This window comes from Bos indicus, chromosome 3 (assembly GCF_029378745.1).
Source record: "Bos indicus isolate NIAB-ARS_2022 breed Sahiwal x Tharparkar chromosome 3, NIAB-ARS_B.indTharparkar_mat_pri_1.0, whole genome shotgun sequence".
Classification (NCBI taxonomy): domain Eukaryota; kingdom Metazoa; phylum Chordata; class Mammalia; order Artiodactyla; family Bovidae; genus Bos; species Bos indicus.
Window position 1 is genome coordinate 102,012,362 of NC_091762.1, and position 19,982 is coordinate 102,032,343.

Genomic DNA, 19,982 nt, shown 5'->3' on the forward strand with positions numbered 1-19,982 from the left:
GTATTTGGAAAGCAATCATATCCCTTGGTTTAGAGCCCACAGGCAGGACTAGGGTGGGGGGCTTCCTTAAAGAGGGCCCCTTGCATTCATGAGGCTGAAGGAAGTTTTGATTTGGTTGAAAAAAAATTCCCATTCCTTTTTATGGCCTGGACATAATTGGCTCTTTTCTATTGGCCATCAGTGATGTCATTCCGACCCTCATAAAGAAGGGGAAATCACACCTGTGGACTTGGTGCATAAAATTTCATTGGGCAGCAGTAATAAGCATGGCCAGATGATGTTTGGGCAGTTGAGGAGCTCTGTGCCCAGTGATCCCAGCTGCATGGAGGCCTGGGCACCATAAACCTGCCTGCACGTTCATGCCCGTAGGCTAGTCCAGGGCCCACTGCCAGTGGCTCTTCCTGGGATCAGTGTCTGGGAGAACTCATAGCATTCAAGCCCTTTGTGCCAGGGGCACTTTCACCTTTTTCTTTTCCAAATTAGTGGCACTGCATGCCCACTAGTACCCTCTGACAGTAGCCTTATACTCATGAGAACTGTGGACCCAGAAGTGACCTTGAGCACCAACCACTGTGATACCTCCCGTCTGAAACCCAGACCTTGCCTTCCCAGGGACTTGTAAAGACTACGTCTACATGATTGATGCCTTGTGTAGTCAGAAGGCTTAGATCCCATTTCTGGTTCTGCCCTTGGCTTCTTGTCTGATCAAGCAAATCCTTTTTCTTCTCTGGGCATCAGTTTCCTCTTTTATGAAGGAATGACAACTCCTCTAACCTACCCTTCCTCATGGGGTTTCTCTTGGTGCTCTCTGAGCTGGGCTAGGGTTCTGTCATGGAAATGTGTAGCTAGCTGTCTTCCCACGAGGCACCTGAGAGTTCAAGTTCTGGCATGTAGCTCTGTGTTTCTTGTGAAGACGGGCCTGGGTCCTGCTACACCTGTAGCAGACGTACTGCTTGCGTCTTGAAGTCACAGAGCTAGGACCTTCCATCAGCTGGAGGACTTGACAACTGGACTGCCTGTGAACCTACAAATGGCAGGTATACCCACAAGTGACTGTACAAGCCCCGAGTGAGGGTGATGGTCCCGCCGCGCTCTGCTTCAGTCAGCCAAGGGGCCCAGGCAGCAGTCCAGATGCTGCCGAGCCATATCTGAAGCTGAGTCTTCAGCCTGACAATCTGTCTAGTCTGTCCTCCTTCAAGAGAACCAGGCAGGATCCTGTGAGACACTTCCTGCCTGGGTAGAGGACACTCTCTGTCTGACAGCCGACAGTTGACATCTGCCCTTGAAATCCTGCTGAAGAGGGAGCCCTTCCTCTCCCAGGGCCAGCCACAGCCAAGAGCACTCCTGGCCTGGGTCAACTAGATGAACCAGAGGGTGCTGGGGGAGTGTGATAGGTGACCCCGGACCTTTGCCTTTTCCCGGCCAGTCCCCTGATGTGTTCCTTTGCAGATTCTGCTGCTTCTGGTGGCCCCCTTTACGCACAGGCCTTAAATGTGATGTTTTAAAAGTAGCTGACCTGAGCAAGCATTTTCACAAACACCAAGGATAGGAACATGAAAGAAAAATTGAAGGGAATAAGAAAATTACTCAAACATTACAGTTCTGTGTCTTAGGCAACCTCATTCTAGTTCCTAAAGCTACCTTTTGTCTTTCAGAATCTTGCCTCATTTCCTTCTAGTCTTGGTCATTGATTCTCACATGGAGACGTCCTACCTGGATACCCCTTCATCCTCTTGGTCTCAGCCAGGCTTTCCCTCCCAGGAAATTGACTGGTTGTCGTTAGTGTCACTGTGTCATCTGGGTGTGGAGAGGAACCTTCCCCATGGTAAGGTATTTCAGGTCTTAGAAAAGTAAATGCTTACTCTACTACTAGCCTAAAACATAGGCATTGACTCCCACTTCAGTTCAGTTCAGTCGCTCAGTCGTGTCCGACTCTTTGTGACCCCATGAATCGAAGCACGCCAGGCCTCCCTGCCCATCACCAACTCCGGAGTTCACCCAAACTCATGTGCATCGAGTCGGTGATGCCATCCAGCCATCTCATCCTCTGTCGTCCCCTTCTCCTCCTTCCCCCAATCCCTCTCAGCATCAGGGTCTTTTCCAATGAGTCAACTCTTCGCATAAGGTGGCCACAGTACTGGAGTTTCAGCCTCAGCATCAGTCCTTCCAATGAACACCCAGAACTGATCTCCTTTAGAATGGACTGGTTGGATCTCCTTGCAGTCCAAGGGACTCTCAAGAGTCTTCTCCAACACCACAGTTCAAGAGCATCAATTCTTTGGTGCTCAGCTTTCTTCACAGTCCAACTCTCACATCCATACATGACCACCGGAAAAACCATAGCCTTGACTAGACGGACCTTTGTTGGCAAAGTAATGTCTCTGCTTTTGAATATGCTATCTAGGTTGGTCATAACTTTCCTTCCAAGGAGTAAGCGTCTTAAATTCATGGCTGCAATTACCATCTGCAGTGATTTTGGAGCCCCAAAAAATAAAGTCTGACACTGTTTCCACTGTTTCCCTATCTATTTCCCATGAAGTGACGGGACCGGATGCCATGATCTTAGTTTTCTGAATGTTGAGCTTTAAGCCAACTTTTTCACTCTCCTCTTTCACTTTCATCAACAGGCCTTTTAGTTCCTCTTCACTTTCTGCCATAAGGATGGTGTCATCTGCATATCTGAGGTTATTGCTATTTGTCCCGGCAATCTTGATTCCAGCTTGTGCTTCTTCCAGCCCAGCATTTCTCATGATGTACTCTGCATATAAGTTAAATAAGCAGGGTGACAATATACAGCCTTGACGTACTCCTTTTCCTATTTGGAACCAGTCTGTTGTTCCATGTCAAGTTCTAACTGTTGCTTCCTGACTTGCATACAGGTTTCTCAAGAGGCAGGTCAGGTGGTTGGGTATTCCCATCTCTTTCAGAATTTTCCACAGTTTATTGTGATCCACACAGTCAAAGCCTTTGGCATAGTCAATAAAACAGAAAAAGCTAGTGTCTATCAAATAGTTGAAGAGTAATGGAGGGAAGGTTGACTGCCCTAACACTTCCTAGGGTAGAAACAGTCATTACAACTAGATTCTTGTTGCCAAACCTCCTAAAGAGGGAGTGTCTGCTTGTGATCTCCACTTTATTTCTTCTCACCCTTCAACATGTCACCTGCTGCCTTCTGTCCCTACCAGCCCACTGATGCCAAATTCATTGGGTTATTCTCAGCTCTCTCTTACTTGACTGCTTTATGGCATTTGACATTAATGACTTGCTTTGTAGGCTCAAAAATCAATGATTCCAGAAACGGTAAGCTTGCTTTTGTTATCCTTTAGGTTGACCACAGGTGATCTGAAGTCTGAAGTCTGAAGTATAGTCACTCAGTCATGTCTGACTCTTTGTGACCCTATGGACTGTAGCCCGCTAGGCTTCTCTGTCCATGGAATTCTCCGGACAGGAATACCGAAAAGTGAAAGTGAAGTCGCTCAGTCGTGTCCAATTCTTTGTGACCCCATGGACTGTAATCTGTAGACCGTAACCAGGTTCCACCATCCATGGGATTTTCCAGGCAAGAACACTGGAGTGGGTTGCCATTTCCTTCTCCTGGACATCTTCCTGACCCAGGAATTGAACCCGGGTCTCCTGCATTGTAGGCAGACGCTTTTACCATTTGAGCCACCAGGGAAGCCACCAAGAGTACTGGAGTGGGTTGCTGTTCCCTTCTCTAGGGGATCTTCCTGACCCAGGGAGTGAACCCAGGTCTCTTGCATTGCAGGTGGATTCTTTACCATCTCAGCCACCAGGGAGGCCCCAGGTGATGTGACATGGGGTCCAAAGAGCATGTGTTACCTTGGCTCTCTGATACTAGGAGCCTTGCCCTCTGGGCATGGAGGTGGATTGGGTGAGTCCTGCCTCATGGCATGTTATCTCGAAGGAGCTGAGGCTATGTGACCTGGAGAAGGGAACTTAGAGGGAAGCTCCCTAGGCTCACACATCTTGAGAGGTTCTGCAAGGAAGAGATGCAAGTCTCATTCTCTGTAGTTTCTAAAGAGTTTCTAAAGTTTCCACCCTCAGACTTGTGGGTGGAAATTACAAAAGACAGGTTAAAGTTTAGCATTAAGGAAGGATGTTCTGTTAATTGGAGGAGTCCACAGTTAGAGCCGACTGCTGTGTGTATTATGAGTTCCTTGTCTCTGGTGTTGATCTGGTACAGGTGGCCTCATTTCATTTTAGCTCAGTAAAGCTTGGTGGTCATTGTCATTGGTGACAGTCACTTAGTTGTGTCCGACTCTTTGCGACCCCATGGACTATACAGTCCGTGGAATTCTCCAGGCCAGAATACTGGAGTGGGTAGCCTTTCCTTTCTCTGGGGAATCTTGCCAACCCAGGGGTTGAACCCAGGTCTCCCACACTGCAGGCAGATTCTTTACTAGCTGAGCCACAAGGGAAGAATACTGGAGTGGGTAGCTTATCCTTTCTCCAGCGGATCTTCCTGACCCAGGAATCGAACCGGGGTTTCCTGCATCGCAGGCAGATTCTTTACTGACTGAGCTTTGTGAGACATTAACCTGGGTGCTCTGCTCCTCTCATTCCATAGTCTTCCTGGGTAATCTTGTCTGCTTTCGTGGCTTTAATTTTACTTAAATTACATGAGTGATTCAGCAGTTTATATCTCCAGGCCAGATCTCTCTTCAAAACTGGATATCCATCTGCCTCTTAGACATCATTCCACTGCCAAATGTCTCCTAGGGCTCTCAAACTCAACAGGTACTGAGTGCTTAGTGGGCGTCAGGTATACCTCTCAAATTGCATTCCCAAACTGAAGCCTCCATCCGGTGGGCTAGTAGAGGGAAGGTAGTGGGATGATGCCTGGTCTAGGGAGATACTGTATGAAGAGAATTTAAAGACAGTAATGAAATTGACTAAATGCTGGTTGGTTTCATCTGCATTGTCACATATGCTCTCTGCACCCCTAACTGTCTCAGTAAGAAGCACAAAGCTGGTCTAGCCACATGCCTCTGGATTGGGTTCTACCACTTTCTCTCATTCGCTCACCAAGATTTCCTTTATATCTCTTTTTTTCTGTTGCTTGCTCACTGTCTCTATGGCTACTGTCTAGTCTCCTGGCTACTACTTGGCTTTTGTAGTGTATTGTTTTTGTTGCCCCCAGAACTATCTTTGCAAATCACAACTCTTCAAAGACTCTCTATTGCCTGTGGCCAAGCTCCTCTTAGCAGGAAAACTATGATCTTCCCCAGCTGATATTTCTTGTATCTTCTTCCATCCTTCCATGTACCCCAATGCTTTAACTTAAGGCTTTTAATCTACCATTCTGCTGAACAAACTGTGAGTCCCTCGTGCACAGGAGTTAAGTTTTACTTTTTGAGTCCTGAGTGCCTGACTCTTATTAAACATCAGTGTTTAATAAGTATTTGTTTGAATGGATTTGTGTAGGCAAAATGGCATCATCAGCTAGAAGGGGAGAGTTTATAAATTATAATTTAAAGAAAAATCAAGAACAGACTCTCGATTTACATTCTGACATCTTTTTATCTCTCTCTTCGCTATCACAGAAAGCTATTGTTAGAGACTTAAATGTGAGGCAAAGGCCCTGCCCAGCAGTCTCTAAATCATGTGCTCTTTTTTCTCTCTCCTCCTGTCTCTGTAACAAAATGACAACACCCTGTTGCACTGGAAAGAACACAGGCTTTTGAATGAGCCAGACCTGGGTTCAGTTCTTGACACTATCGTGTTTTAGCTGTGGGGACTTGGGTAGCCTCTCTGACTCTTGTTTTCTCATCTATAAAGTGTACAGATCTACCACCTGCCAGCATCACTCTGAATTAATGTGAAAATGTAAGTAAGAAACTTAGCAATATCCTAGGCCATCAGAAAGCAGTGTGTCTGATATTATTTTGAATAGAGTCTCCAGGTTCTCACATTTGGATCTGAGGGCTGCATCTGGAGCCTGGTGTCCAGGGTGCTGAAGGTGGGGTGCCTTTCTTGGGTGGGGTAGGACGCATGGTTGGTGGGTTGTTAGCCTTTTGGGGGTCTCCCTGTCTTATAGACTCTGTTGGATTTCCTGTCTTAAGACCCTGTACCTGCGACATGGGTTGCTCAACTTGTTCTCTCCTCCCTCTCTTTCTTCAGGCTCCCAGGACAGTGCCAGTACTTGGGCTTGCCAGTAGCAGATTACTTCAAGCAGTGGATTAACCTGAAAAAGGTACTGTATCTGAGCCCCTCTCCACGTGTCCTCAAGTTCTCCTGTGCCTCAGATGCCATCCCTCTTGCTTTCTTTCCTCATTTCTGTTCTTTTCATCTTGTTGTTCTCTTTTCTTTTCTTTTCTCAATACTCCTTCCTCCTCCCTAGCTGATATGAAAGGTTGTGGTTATTTCTGAGAGTGGGGAGCTGCTTAAGGGACCAGGCTGCTGGGTGGAGTTTGACACCACCCTCCTTGGTGTCCCCTGGATGTGCAGAAAAGTCCCGATTAAGGGGAGTTTCCAGTTCTTGCTCTGAGCTCCCGCTCTGGGCTGAGCTGCATTCCTCTAGGAGGGAAGTGCCAGGAGTGATCATGAGTGTGACCTCTGACCCTCCTGACTGGCCCTGGTATCTCCTTCTGGTGGTGAGGTGGAGTTGGTCCAGGCTGGCTTTGGTTCTGCCTACCCCTAGCCGAGCCTGCTCATGTGAGAAGGGCTGTGGACAGTAGTACCCACTTCCCTTTGAGCATGGGGGAGGCTGGCACTCACCTAGCCCCAAGCACATGGGGAGTGGGCGCTGAGGCTGTGGGCCAGGAGGGACCCCGTGCAGCTAGGAAAGTGGGCCCTGGCAGATAATGAATCACCCAGAAAGCTGTACTTTTCCTAGTGTGTGCTGTGCTTCCTAGGTAAGCAGAAGAAGGGAGGTGTAGGAATAGACTTCTCAGATTCCTGCTGTCTTAGGATCCTGGCTGTGGGAGGCCCAGGCCACTCGGGAGACTTTACTCCCATGAATCCCTGTGATGGAAGGGTAAAAGACCAGGGGCAGCCCCAGGAACCTGTGCCATTGGCCAGCTCAGTGACTCCCAGGAAGCTCAGAGGAGAGAGAACACACCAGGAGTCAGAATAGTGATTCCCCGGGGGTGGTGGGGAGAGGAGTGCTCAGAGAAGGAGAGATCTTAGAGGGCCAGGCCCTCTGGTATTGTATGAACAATTGTATTGAATTGTATTGAATGAACTGGGCATTCTCGGAAGGTGGGATCTGGATCTGGGGAGAGGGGACTTGTGTGTAGGGGGAGCAGCATTCTTTGGTGTGTGGGGGTGCTGGAGGTGAGCGAGCGTTTGGAGGAGCAGTGGAAGACAGCCACCCTGGGCTTTGTTCCGTAGGTCTCGGGCTGCTGTCTGTGGCAGTGTGTGTGAGCTCCTTTGCTGTCCTCTGGTGTGCGGGTCCTTTGCCCTCTGGCTAGTCTGTGTTTGGACCCCTCCCCACCTGTCCTGCTGATCTGTTGCAGCTGAACAATAGCTTCCTACTGCCTCCCAGCTGGGGCTGAGGAGGCCAGGCTCTGTCCTGCCTCTGGGCCTGGTCGTGAGGCCTTCTGTCCGTCTGAAGCACCCCCAGTCATCTTCATCAGGCATATTCCCTCTCCTTGATGATTCGGCTCAGGTCTCACCTGGGCTGAGAAGCTCAGAAGTTGATTTCTTGCCTTAAGGCCTTGACACTCTGGATATCCGTGATCTTTGAGTCCATGTGTTTCCTTGCGGGTGTGTCCCTCCAAAGTGCAGAGACTGAGTTTGTTTCCTCTCTGTGTCCCCGCTGGCCAGATCAAGGCTAGGTGCAGAGTGTATGCCCAGTGAGCAATTGCTAGCTGGCTGACTGATCCTTGAGAGCTGGCTCCAGAGAGGGCCTCTCACGCGGGCCTTGGCAGGGCTATGCGTGCGGGTGTGGCCAGGCCTGTGCGCCTGGAAGAGACGGCATGCCAGCTGTCAGAGTGCATCTGAGGCTACTTGCTGGTCTCTGCAAATGCAATGTGAAGGGCCGGCCAGGCGAGGCGGGCGCTGACCATGAACAATTGCTCTGTGAAGTTCACTAGACTTTTTGGTGTATGGATAGCTCCCTGCCTCTAGGTTCCTTGGCAGAGAGGCAGGAAACCAGCCGACCCGTGTGATAACATTGCCACTCGGGACTACCTTGGTGCTGCTGGCGGTGGAGGAAGCTGTGCTGAGCCTATTCAGCTTGGTTCTCTGCCAGACTATGCTGAGTCGTAGAAGGGGAAATGGGTACTAGGGGAAACGGAGGACTCTGTGATCACCTCCTGGGAGGTAGACCGCATAGGTCTAAGAAAAACCAGGGGTCTCACCCCTTCCTTTCTGCTCTCCAGCCACACTGTGTTCTAGCTGTGCTTGAGGTGATCCAACTGTAGTCCTTTTCAGCCATTCAAGACAGGGAGGCTGCAGGACCCTGGAGATCCAGGCACATGGCGATCTTTCTGACCTTTATACTGTGTGACTTGTGCAGGTTGCACAGGGATTTCTGCACCCTTAAAAAGAGTAATGAGAAAAGCTAAGCCAGAGAAGCCATTGCCAGGGTTGTGGGAATACCACGTAAAAGCCTCACTCCTCTTTCCCCACATGGCACCCAGGCCCTGGCTGTCTGGGCTTCTCTCCCATCCTTAACCTTACTTTGTGCTGCCCCCTTCCCTTCCTTTCCTCTCCTCAGTGCCCCAGGAGGGCTCTGCCCCATGAAAAGAATGGGGAGGCTCCAGGCCTGCTTGGCCCCCTAGACCTGCTGAGTGAGCAGGCAACTGGGACTGAGGTCTCTGTCCGCACTTGACTAAGGCCTCCAGTCTGAGCAGAGGCAGAATGTGGTCTTTCAGTTGCCCTCTCCTGTCCATAGGTGGCATGGGTGGTCTCAGGGAAGGGCAACTCTTCCAGGGCCAAGCCTCCACTTCTCCCGCCTCCACTTACTTTCCCTGTAGCAGAGAGGAGCGAACTAGTGTTTGCTGACATTTGGAATGTCATTGAATGATCTATGCTCTTATTGAACTGTCAGCTTAGAGAGAACTTGGGGCCCTGCTTCCAGCAGCCTCCAGGTCAGAGCTGTCACTGAGGGGCCAGAAGAGTGTATACACACATGCGCGTGCACATAGATATACACACGTGTATCATGTGAATGAGTACACTCACGTACCCAAAACTATGCATGTATCCATACTTGAATACATGTGTACACACCTATTCACGTGCAGAAACATTAAAATATATACACGTGTGTTTATATGTACATATTCATAAACTGTAAAGGCACATGCACATATATAAACATACACATCTGCATAAATAAGCAAAATATTCTTGAGTGCCTTTTGTGTTCCAGATACTGTGCTGGGCCCTGGGGATATAACAGAAAATATGTATGTTAAATAAACAATTTCAATTGTGTTATAATACCAAAAAGTTCAGAGTCGTAGGATCATATCACAAGGGATATGATAGGATATCATAGGATAATATCACCTGACTTAGTGGGATAAGGGGGAGGAAGGGGGCCTAAGCTGAGACCTGGGGGATGAGCAGAAATCGACTGCGCAAAGGAGACCACATATGGCAAGGCTTTGGGTGAAGAGAAGCCTGGCAGCTTCATGGAGTTAGAATGTAAGTTCCATGAGGGTGGAGAATGTTTGTCTCTTGTGTTCCCTCTTCCGTCCTCGTCACTCTGGATAGTCCCTGGCACACAGTAGATGTGTAATCATTATTTGCTGGACAAATGACCGTCTGAAGCACATGAATGTGGGGCAGAGAGAAGGCTGACCTGAACTGAAATGAGGGGAGGCAGCACCTTGTAGACCAGACTTTAGGTTTTGATCTTTGTCCTTAGGGTGAGGGGACATGATTGAAGATAGGAGAGGAATCATCTGATTTGCGTTTGGAAAAAAAACCTCTCAGGCTGCAGTGTAGAGACAGCTAGTAGAAACAGGGGGCCAGTAATAGAGCTGTAGTTGGCGTGTTGGGATGGGCAGATCATTGTGTGGGCGACATGGCTGAACTCGCAGCATCTCCAGCCCCTGTTTGTTGGATGCCAGGAGAGTGCCCTTTCTCCAATTCACTGTGACAACTGAAAATGCCAACCCCCCCCACCCCCCGCCCACTAAACAAACATACATTTCCAGTGGCCTGGATGAAGCTGGAGTGGGGAGGTACTGTACCTACTTGAGAACCATGAAATTAGACCATTGCTTAGTTCAGGTGGAAGACGATAGTTACTGGGATTGAAGTGACAGCAATGGAAATGTAGAGAAATGGACTGAGTCTGGAGTATTAAATGGTACAGTCAGTTCTCCTGTGGTGAAACATACGCCTCCCTGCAGATCACCATGCTGTGGAAAGCTGTGCAGTAAAAATGGGCTTAGGAGCACAGTCCTCACAAACTTCATCAGTGGTACATGAAAAGAGATGGGAATCTAATTTAAAAAATGTAATAAAATAAAAACTATGGGTAGTATGACTTTACATGCATTAAATGATTAAGAAATACACAAATACTACAATAACTATGGTATTTTTACCTTGAAGAAAACTTGAAGTTTGCGTGGAAATGAGCATGAGAAGGGTTGCAGCTTGTGAGTTACTATGAAGTGGCAGAACGAGAGTTCTCTGAAACCAGAGATTGTAACCAGATGGGTGTGGCTTGTAGCACAAGTGGTGGTCCAGGTAGCTGGTATGTGTTTGGGATGTGTGCATTTTGTATGTTCTTGCACAGCTCTGTTCAGCTGGGTGTAGTTTCCTGAGTTTATCTTATATTGTTTCTGGACAGAGTCTCACATAAATGCACAGTGTGTGTTATGCTGAATCGTCCCCTAATACTCCAGTTGAAGTGGAACAAGCTTGCTTTTTCAAAATCAGTGTTAGAGCAGAACTAACTGTAAAATAGATGGGAAATGGTGACCGATTGGCTGTGAGGGTTGAGGATGAAGGAGGAAACCATCATGACTCCAAGGTTTATGATTTGAGCAACTGGGAGAATTGGAATGAATTTACTGAGATAATGGAAGAAGTGTAGACGTTGGAAGAGGAGGCGAATTCAGTGTGGGACATGTTGAGTTAGATGCCATTGAGGCATTCTGGTGAAGCTTTTGAGAAGGTATTTGAATATATAGTCCTGGGGCTCAGGGATAAGGTCTGGATAAGAGATGCAGATTTGGGGGCATTATTGGTGTGCGAGTGATAATTGAAGCCATGGAATGGAGTGATTAAGATGAGAAGAAAAGAGAGCCTAGTACAGAACACTGGGAAATATCAGTGTTTGATACATAGAGGAGGGAGAGTCAGAACTAGAGGCAGAGGGGGAGTGGTCACTAGTGGTAATAATGTTTCTCAATTAATGGTTGTATTTTGCGTGCTAGACCTGGCAGTGTCCAGTGTAGTTGCCACTAGTCACCTATAGCAATCGAATACTTGAAATGTAGCTAATATGATTGGTGAACAAATTTTAAATTTTATTTAATTTTAATTAAAAATAAGTTGAAAACTTTCAAGAAGAACTTTTAAGTATGTTTAGAACTGGATTGGTAAATCTGTATTTTCAACTGTTAATTGTTTAAAATCTAAATACAGTTGAAGTATTTCTGATGAAGATTTAGCATCTCAATTGAGATGTGTTGTAAGTGTAAATTACACACTTGGTATGAGAAAATACAGAATACTTCTTTAATAATTTTTTATGCTGAGTCCGTATTGAAATGATAATCTTTGGATATACAAAGTTAAATAAAATATATTCTTACAATTAATTTCATTTGTTTTTTTTTTACTTGAGCTGGGCATTCAATTCCTAGCTTGCTTATAGAGCTCACGTTATGTCTGTGTTGGACAGTGCTGTGCCGAGTGCTGTGTGCTCACGTACCTACATTATCTAATTCTCACAACTCTGTACGGTAGTTACTGTCATTTTTTGCATTTTAAGGTTGAGATAACTGAGGCACAGAGTGATGACGAAACCTGCTCAGCATCTCAGTCTGGTACATGACCAAGTTAGAACTTAAATTTGGTTTTGCCTGCATCTGTGCCGAAGAGAATAAACAGAGTGAAAAAAGACAGTGAAAGGATGGCAGAAGAGGAGGTAGGTCAGGAGAGGGTGAGATCACAGAGACCAAAGAAAAAGAGTATCTTCTGGAAAAAAAAGGATCGGTCAGTTCAAAGGGGGCCACGTGATGTAAAGACTGAAATGCAAGTGCCAGACCTGGGCTCGAGGACCTTGGCGACCCTGGTGACACCTCTTGATGGAATGATAGGGATGGGTCAAAATTGGAGCAAACTGGGGAGTAAATGAGATAAGAGAAGTTTGAATTTTTTCAGAAATGTAGCTTTGAAGGAGGGAAGGGGAGGATAAGAGCTGTGGTGGGGCAGCTGTGGAATCGAGGCAAGTTTTGTGTTTTAAGATGGAAGATGTATGTTCTCATTTGTGTATTAGAGAAGAAAGGTTGAAATCTAGGAGTGAGGGAGGTCTCTAAGAACGTGACAGGAGAAGGGATGGAAAACCCAGTCTCTTGACACTGACTGTCTTCGGGGGAAGGCTGCTCTTCCACTGTGATGGGGGGAGGAGAAGTGCAGACAGGTGCAAATAGGCTTGTGGATTTGGTGATGACAAGAGTGAGTTTCCCTCTAATGGCTTTTGCTTTTCTCTGTGAAATAGATCAGTTGTTTGCTAATAATGAATAGGGGAGGGCTGGGAAGGTTGGCAGAAAGTTGAAAAGGATTGCTATAGTTGTAGTAAAGAATAGCAGTGTGAGCTTTACTTGAGAAGTTCAGTGGGATTTATAGGCAGTGTTGAGGGTCCAGTTGATGTTGGTGACACTAATTCACAACGGAACCTCTCTGTTCAGCGGTGTGGCTTTTCTTTAGCAGAGCTCAGCTGCCTGGCTGTGCGCATGCAGAAAGCAGACATTTAGATTCATCCACAGGAGAGTGATTCCCAAGGGGTGTGATGAAAGCAACAGTTGAAGATTTTGTCAAGACAGTGGTTGCCAGGATGGACTGTGGAGTTTAAGCTGGATGTTGAAGGAAGAGAAGACAGCAGGGGACCTGACAGATATGGAAAAAGTAGATAGGTCCCAAGAAGATGAGGGACAGGTAAAAACCAGTATAGTGGAGCATTCCAGATGGAAGAATAAGAGACTGTGGTTGGAAAGCGGCACGTCTGAATCAGTGATTTCAGAGATGGGGTGCTTCTAGGTGTTGGCAGGCTCCGAGTTGTGCCCAAAGGGGCGGGCGGCTAAGATTAGGTGGAGGAGAATGTTACTGTAAATAAGAGGTCAAGAAATGGGTAGGTCCCAAAGGATGTGAATATGTGTATATATACATATGCATACATAATATGTATATGTTCACTGCAGGACACATAGGTATAAATGTATGTATAAGTGCATGCCTGCACAATAAGCACTTCATGTATGGTCAGACCACGCCATGCAAGTGTATGCATATACATTCACAAATGGTCTGGAATTCCCTCTGATGCCTGGGCCTGTTTGGATGGGCTTTGGGGGAAGCTGGCAGGCAGCCTTAGGAGGATTCTGAGTCAGTCCTGGCAGACAGGGCTCAGACAGTCCTGCTGAGAAGTTGTAGGGTTGGAGGTCACCTAGAATTTGACAGACTCAGATGAAGCAGGTTGTGAAGGTTGCTGCTCCACTTGCCCTCTGCCATCTGTGCTATACACCCTGCCACAGTGCTGGGTGCCCTGAAGGGGATGGGGTTGGGCCAGCTCTGAAAGAGGGAGAGGAGGCCTTCTTGGGTCCCTGCACGAAGCATTTCTGTCTCCCCCCTCCCCTGGGAGTGGACAGCAGGAGAAACTGCTGAAGGGAGGGTTGGTGTCTACGATTGAGTACGACTTTTCCTGACCTTGGAGCATTCAGAGTCCCAATCAGCGCAGTAATAAATTAAGGGCTTATGGAGGAATAAATTCTCGGCTTTAATGAAGTTCTTCGCTGGGGGCCATAGGCAGGTCAGCAGGTCGGGATGGTGCAGATTGGGAGGCTCCAATGAGCGGGCTGAGCTAGCTGGGAAGCCGTCAGGACTGAAAGGGTCTGGAACTCTGCCGGTCAGGTCGCTTTTTTGGTGCTGTGGTGAGAGAGCTGCTCCAGTAATAGGCAGCCTGACAGAGGCTGGGATTTTGTATACAGTGGTGGCCGCCTGGTGCCTGCTGCAGAGCCCCTTTTTGGGGTGATTTGGAAAAAACAGTAACAAAACAAAAACAGAAACCAAGAGAGGCGTGAAGATGTAGGGCCCCTGCCGGGTGTTTTGTCTTATTTTGGAGGGAGGAGGGCTCACACCGAGATGGATGCTTCTGGACCACTCAGCGGTCAGGACCAGACAGGTAGGGGCTGTGGCCCAGGTCTTCCGCATCATCCATCCGAAGTACAGAGCACTGTCTGTGGGGTGTTGACAGCGTCACACAGGCCACTGTCTTAAGGGGAACTAGCTCTGCGGCCAGGTAGATGAAGGCCTCTAGCAGCAAGAACAGGACACAAAGCACCAGGTGGAAGTTTGGGAGAGGCAGGGGCACAGGCAGGGACAAGGAGAGGCCCGGTGGGAGAGCAGCCTGGAGCATTTGCCACGGGGTTCGAAGCTGAAGCCCTGGGAGGGGTCAGCTTGGAGGCTGGAGGCTTTGGATTGAAGAGCTGAAACTGGAACCTGGGCTTCAAGACTCCACGTCCTGAGCTTTCCTCCTTTCATCCCATCCTCTGTGACATCACCCCTTGGGAATGAGCTCTTGGGACGAAGCCCAGAGGTGGCAGAGGAACCAGTGCTGTGTTTGGAGTCGGGGCAGCTGGAGCTGGAGAGGCTGTCTTCTTTCTTCGCATCTCCCTGCCCCCATGGCGTAGTGCCCTGCCTGGGCTTTTCCTTTAAATATGTCTTAACAGCTGTCTGAACTCTGAAATTTCTTTCACTCCTTCCTTCGCCTTGTTAACATGTGTTGCCTTTGGGGTAATCAGGGAAAAAATATTATGTCCTTTTACAATTACCGGGTTTTGGAATATTAAAATGTCTCGCTGCATCGGCACTGTTATTTTGATTGGTATTCTAACCTTTGACTAGCCCATAAAGCGCGCCGCTCCTGAAGCCAATATTGCAGGACTGAAATTTAATTCCGGAATGATTCCAGATAATAGGGAGACAGATAATATATGCATGAAGGATATTATGTTTGGACTAACTGCAGCAGGGCCAAGGCTGGGGAGCTGAATAATAGCCCAGAGTGAGTTATAATCTGTGGGACAGAAATGCCTTACTGTCAGGGCCAGGAGAGGAACTCTTAAATCAAAGACCCAGGAAAGGGTGCGATTGCAGTGTGTGTGTTTTGACAGGAAGAGCACCAGAGCCAAGAGGGTGGTAGGTATGGGAGGCCCATCCCTCCTCTTGAGCATGGTACCCAAGGCCTGGAAGATGCAGCTCATGGCAGCATCCCTGTCTTCATAGCTCCTGTCCTCTAACATTCCAGCCGTATCAGACTTCTTGCTGCTCTTCCAGTAGGCAGGACACTTTCACTTCCCTTTGCTCATTCTGTTCCCATTGCTTACATTCCTTTTCCTTTTTAGAGTGTTGGGAAAACTCCTGTTTATCCTTCAAAACCCTCTTCTGTGAAACCTTCTCTGATGCCACCCCAATTCTGGTTCAGTTCAGTTCAGTCGCTCAGTCGTGTCCAACTCTTTGCAACCCCGTGGACTGTAGCACGCCAGGCTTCCCTGTCCATCACCGAGTCCCGGAGCTTGCTCAAACTCATGTCTCTCGAGTTGGTGATGCCATCCAACCATCTCATCCTCTGTTTCCCCGTCTCCTCCTGCCTTCAGTCTTTCCCGGGATCAGGGTCTTTTCCAATGAGTCAGCTCTTCACATCAAGTGGCCAAAGTATTGGAGTTTCAGCTTCAACATCAGTCCTTCCAATGAATATTCAGGACTGATTTCCTTCAGGATGGATTGGTTGGATCTTCTTGCAGTCCAAGGGACTCTAAAGAGTCTTCTCCAACACCACAGATCAAAGCATCGATTCTTTGGCACTCAGCTTTCTTTATAATCCAACTCTCACATCTATAGATGAGTACTGGAAAAACCATAGCTTTGACTAGATGGATCTTTGTTGGCAAAGTAATGTCTCTGCTTTTTAATATGCTGTCTAGGTTGGTTATAGCTTTTCTTCCAAGGAGCACGCGCCTTTTAATTTCATGGCTGCAGTCACCATCTGCAGTGATTTTGGAGCCAAAGAAAATAAAGTCTGTCACTGTTTCCACTGTTTCCCCATCTATTTGCCATGAGGTGATGGGACCGGATGCCATGATCTTAGTTTTCTGAATGTTGAGTTTTAAGCCGACTTTTTCACTCTCCTCTTTCACTTTCACCGATTCTGGTAGACATAGTTAATCACCTCCTTCTCTGGAGGGCTTCAGTACTTTGTAATGAGTATATCACATGATCTTGTAATCATCTGCTTACATGTTTGTCTTTTCTACTAGACTATGAGCTCCTCGAGGCCTACTTACCACCCATCTCTGTGTGTCCAGTGCTCAGCACTGGACCTGGTACGCACTAGGTGTCAACAAGCACTCATTGAACCCACACTGAATATTAACACCAGACTAATGAGCTCCAGAGTCCAGATGCCCATTCTTCTGCCAGATTTCCCAGACAAACAGAGAAGTTAAGCAATTTGCCTAAGGGCACACAGCCAGGAAGAGAGAAAGCTAGGATTAGAACCCACATAGGTATTGGTCTTTTCCCTACCATGTCTCCTCGGCAGATGGGCAAGGGGAAGGAGTTGGAGGCCAGGATAGAAAAGGCAGAAGCTCACTTCCCTGACTCCGCCCTTCCTTCCTTCCCTCCCTAGCTCAGGACTTGGGTCCTCTTTGCTGGAGACTACACTACTTCTTAATACTCATGGGACTCAAGACCTGGAAAGGATTGTGCCTCCTGTTTATGTTAATGACCTTTAGACAGTTCTTCCACGCAAAAGGCACTTCTGTGTTGTGAGTTTGTGACTGAGGATCAAGAAAGTACCTGAGAAAAGTACTAAGTGTGGTTTTGGAGCGCTCTTAGGGAGGTAGGCAGACAGAGCACATGGGGCTCTTAGTAATGTTGGAAAACTTCACAGACATTGCTTTTGGTCTTTCAATGGCACCCCACTCCAGTACCCTTGCCTGGAAAATCCCATGGGCGGAGGAGCCTGATAGGCTGCAGTCCATGGGGTCGCTAAGACTGAACGACTTCACTTTCACTTTTCATTTTCATGCATTGGAAAAGGAAATGGCAACCCACTCCAGTATTCTTGCCTGGAGAATCCCAGGGAAAGAGGAGCCTAGTGGGCTGCCATCTGTGGGGTCACACAGAGTTGGACACGACTAAAGCGACATAGCAGTAGCAGCAGCAGCAGTGATAAAATTGCATAATGAAAAAAGCTGCAGTGAATTTGGTTGGCTTTTAAAGGAGCTTGTATTTTCTTAATTACAGTGCTAGCTGCATCATCCTAGACAAATGGTGTGGCCATAGCTGACACTTACCCTTCACTTAGTGTTCAGGTGATACTTGATGCCTACACTGGGCCCTGTGGATGTGGCTCAGACCAGAGGCCACTGGCGCAAGAGAAAGAGCTTCAGAGCCAGGTGAGTCTGGCTCAAACCAGATGATACTACTGCCAACCAGCTGTGTGATCTGGGGCAAGTTCCTTAACCTCTCTGACTATGAGAGATACCAGTATCCGACACACAGACTCTGCAGTCCAGTAGGCGTGGTTTAGAATCTTGACTCTGCCCACTTACTAGCTGTGAGATTTTAGGAAAGTCACTTCATTTCTTTCAGCCTCAGTATCATCCTCTGTAAAACAGTAAGAACATTACCCACTCTGAGAGTTGTCCTGGGCATGAGGTGATAGCTCACGCCTCTGCTCCCCGCTTGCCCTCACACAGAGCACCAGAGACAAGGCACCTAGGCTACGAGGGGCAAAGAGACAGGAGTTCAAGGTAGACATACAAGCCTTTGTGGGCAGGAGGTAGGAAAGAGGGGTTCCTCCAGCAAAATTCAAGTGAGCCCAGGGAGGAGGAGCCGAATGCCATCCTCGGACTGACTGACCCTCAGCTGACGCCAAGGGACAGAGTCTGTCATCTCATGTCCTGGATTCCAGCTGCCACCAGCGTGCTTGGCTGTTCGTGGGTACAGAGTCGCATTTACCTTCGGGCAGTTCCTGGCTCTGCCACCTCGCTGTGCTGTGACCTTGGACAAGCTATTTACCTTCTCAGTCCTTGCTTTCCTCACTTGTAGAGTTAATTAATAATAACAAATAGGTGCCGCTCTAAATGCTTTTTATAAATCAACTCAGTCCTCAAACAGCTCTGAGTTAAGTGCTATTAGCCAATTTCCAGATGAGGAAACTGAGGTACAGCAGTTAGGTACCTTCCATAGGATTTAGCAGCCAGTGAGTGATGGAGTTACGCACCTGAATCTAGGCAGGCGACTCCGGGGACCACACTCAAAACTGATTTGCCCTGTTGCCTCCAGTGCACACCAGTGTTTCCCCTGGGGTGTGGGAGAGGCAGTCAGCCAAGCCTCACTGAGGAGACTCGAGGTGAGCCTTGGAAGGCACAAGAGTTTTCAGGAGTCAGAATGGGACCCATGTGAGCAGAGGCCTGGAGGGAAGGAGCTTGCTGCACTTGGGAACTACAAACAGTAGTTTTCAAGTGTTTTAAGCTACGATGTGGGCCAGCCGTGGGTATGCCTTTTAGTGGAGGAGAAAGCAAGTGAGCACAGAAGGAACCATCTCCCGTGGTCTAGGGTGGAGCCGGCCTCAGCCGCCCTCTAATAGTGGGGCGGTCGCTCCAGGAAGCTGCCGAGTTTACGTGCAGGTGAGGGAAGAGCCTGTGGGCCTGGATGGCAGCGGGGAGGAGGCCACTCGGCCTTGTCGCATTATTGGCTGTGAACAGTCTGAGACTGCTTGGCCAGACGACCCCAGAATCCTTACGGTAACACGTAGGAAAGTACAGAGTGAAGAATCAGTTAGGTGCTGTTTGTCAAGGTTCTAGACAAGTGCTGGTACGTGGCATGGGGTCGGGCAGTGCAGCACAGCCTCAACCAGGGAGCCAGCCTGCCTTGCTCTGCATCCCTGGTGGGTGTGGCCATGAGGGGGAAGGGAGAGGAGTCAGCTCAGGGCAGCTGGGATCCTTCCTTCCTCTGTGAGGTTCCCCTGCAGCTGCTACAAGTCGACCTCCAGCTGGGGGTGGCCTGCAGTGCCTTCCATGGCAGGTCTTCACCCTGAGGCCTGCCCCCGGTCTGTGTGCCTCTCGCTGGCTGCTGCTCAGAGTCAGTGTCCTGTCAAATGACACAGTGTCTCGGTCCTGGTCCCTGAGCCTCCTTTGTCTTTCTTTTGTGTCTTTGAGGAAGTGAATTCCGAGCCCATTCTGGAGTAGGGGAGAGTGGGGAGCTGTCCTGGGTGTGTTTGGAGACTGGATCTGAACCTTGGCATCCAGACTGCAGAGCCTGTACTCTCACCCTTGGGCCAGAGGCTAGTCCATGCCTCTTGGCTACTGTGTGTGGTTTGGTCTGTCCGTGTGCAGGACCGTAAGCCACTTGAGGGAAGGGACCAGGTCTGCTGCTTCTCGGAGTCCACCTGGTGAGGTGAGCAGAGGGGATGTCAGGAGGCTTGTAGAGGCATAGATACTGTGGAAGAGGTGGGCTCATCAGAGTTCACTGTGAAGTCTGAGAAGCCAAGGGCACCCTTAGTTACTCTGCCTTCTCACAGGTTCATTCCTTTTTTCTTTGCTCCCTTCCTTCTTATATTGTTGTTGTTGCTGCTTTGGACCCTGGAAACTGGGAGGACTTGCAAAAAAGGGGAGAAAAAGGCACAGAGACTTCCTTGAACGCAGGAGGCACAGCCCTGTCTCCCAGCTGCTGTTTTACCCTGCAGTCCACTCTGGAAAGGCAGGTGTGGTCACGTCTGTTAGTATCAGTAATAGAGTCCCAGCAGGAGCCAGGCTCTGTGC

At 48.4% G+C, this 19,982-nt stretch overlaps 1 protein-coding gene across 6 annotated transcripts in view; it reads left to right on the forward strand.

Annotated features, from left to right (window-relative positions):
- The window catches only part of ERI3 (ERI1 exoribonuclease family member 3), a 130,841-nt gene that overhangs the window by 66,275 nt on the left and 44,584 nt on the right, over window positions 1–19,982 (forward strand). For all 6 annotated transcript variants that reach the window (XM_070786678.1, XM_019957622.2, XM_019957621.2 and 3 more), the window contains one exon: window positions 6,142–6,214. In XM_070786678.1, coding sequence (XP_070642779.1) covers window positions 6,142–6,214 — 73 coding nt within the window. The remainder of the gene's footprint in view (window positions 1–6,141; window positions 6,215–19,982) is intronic.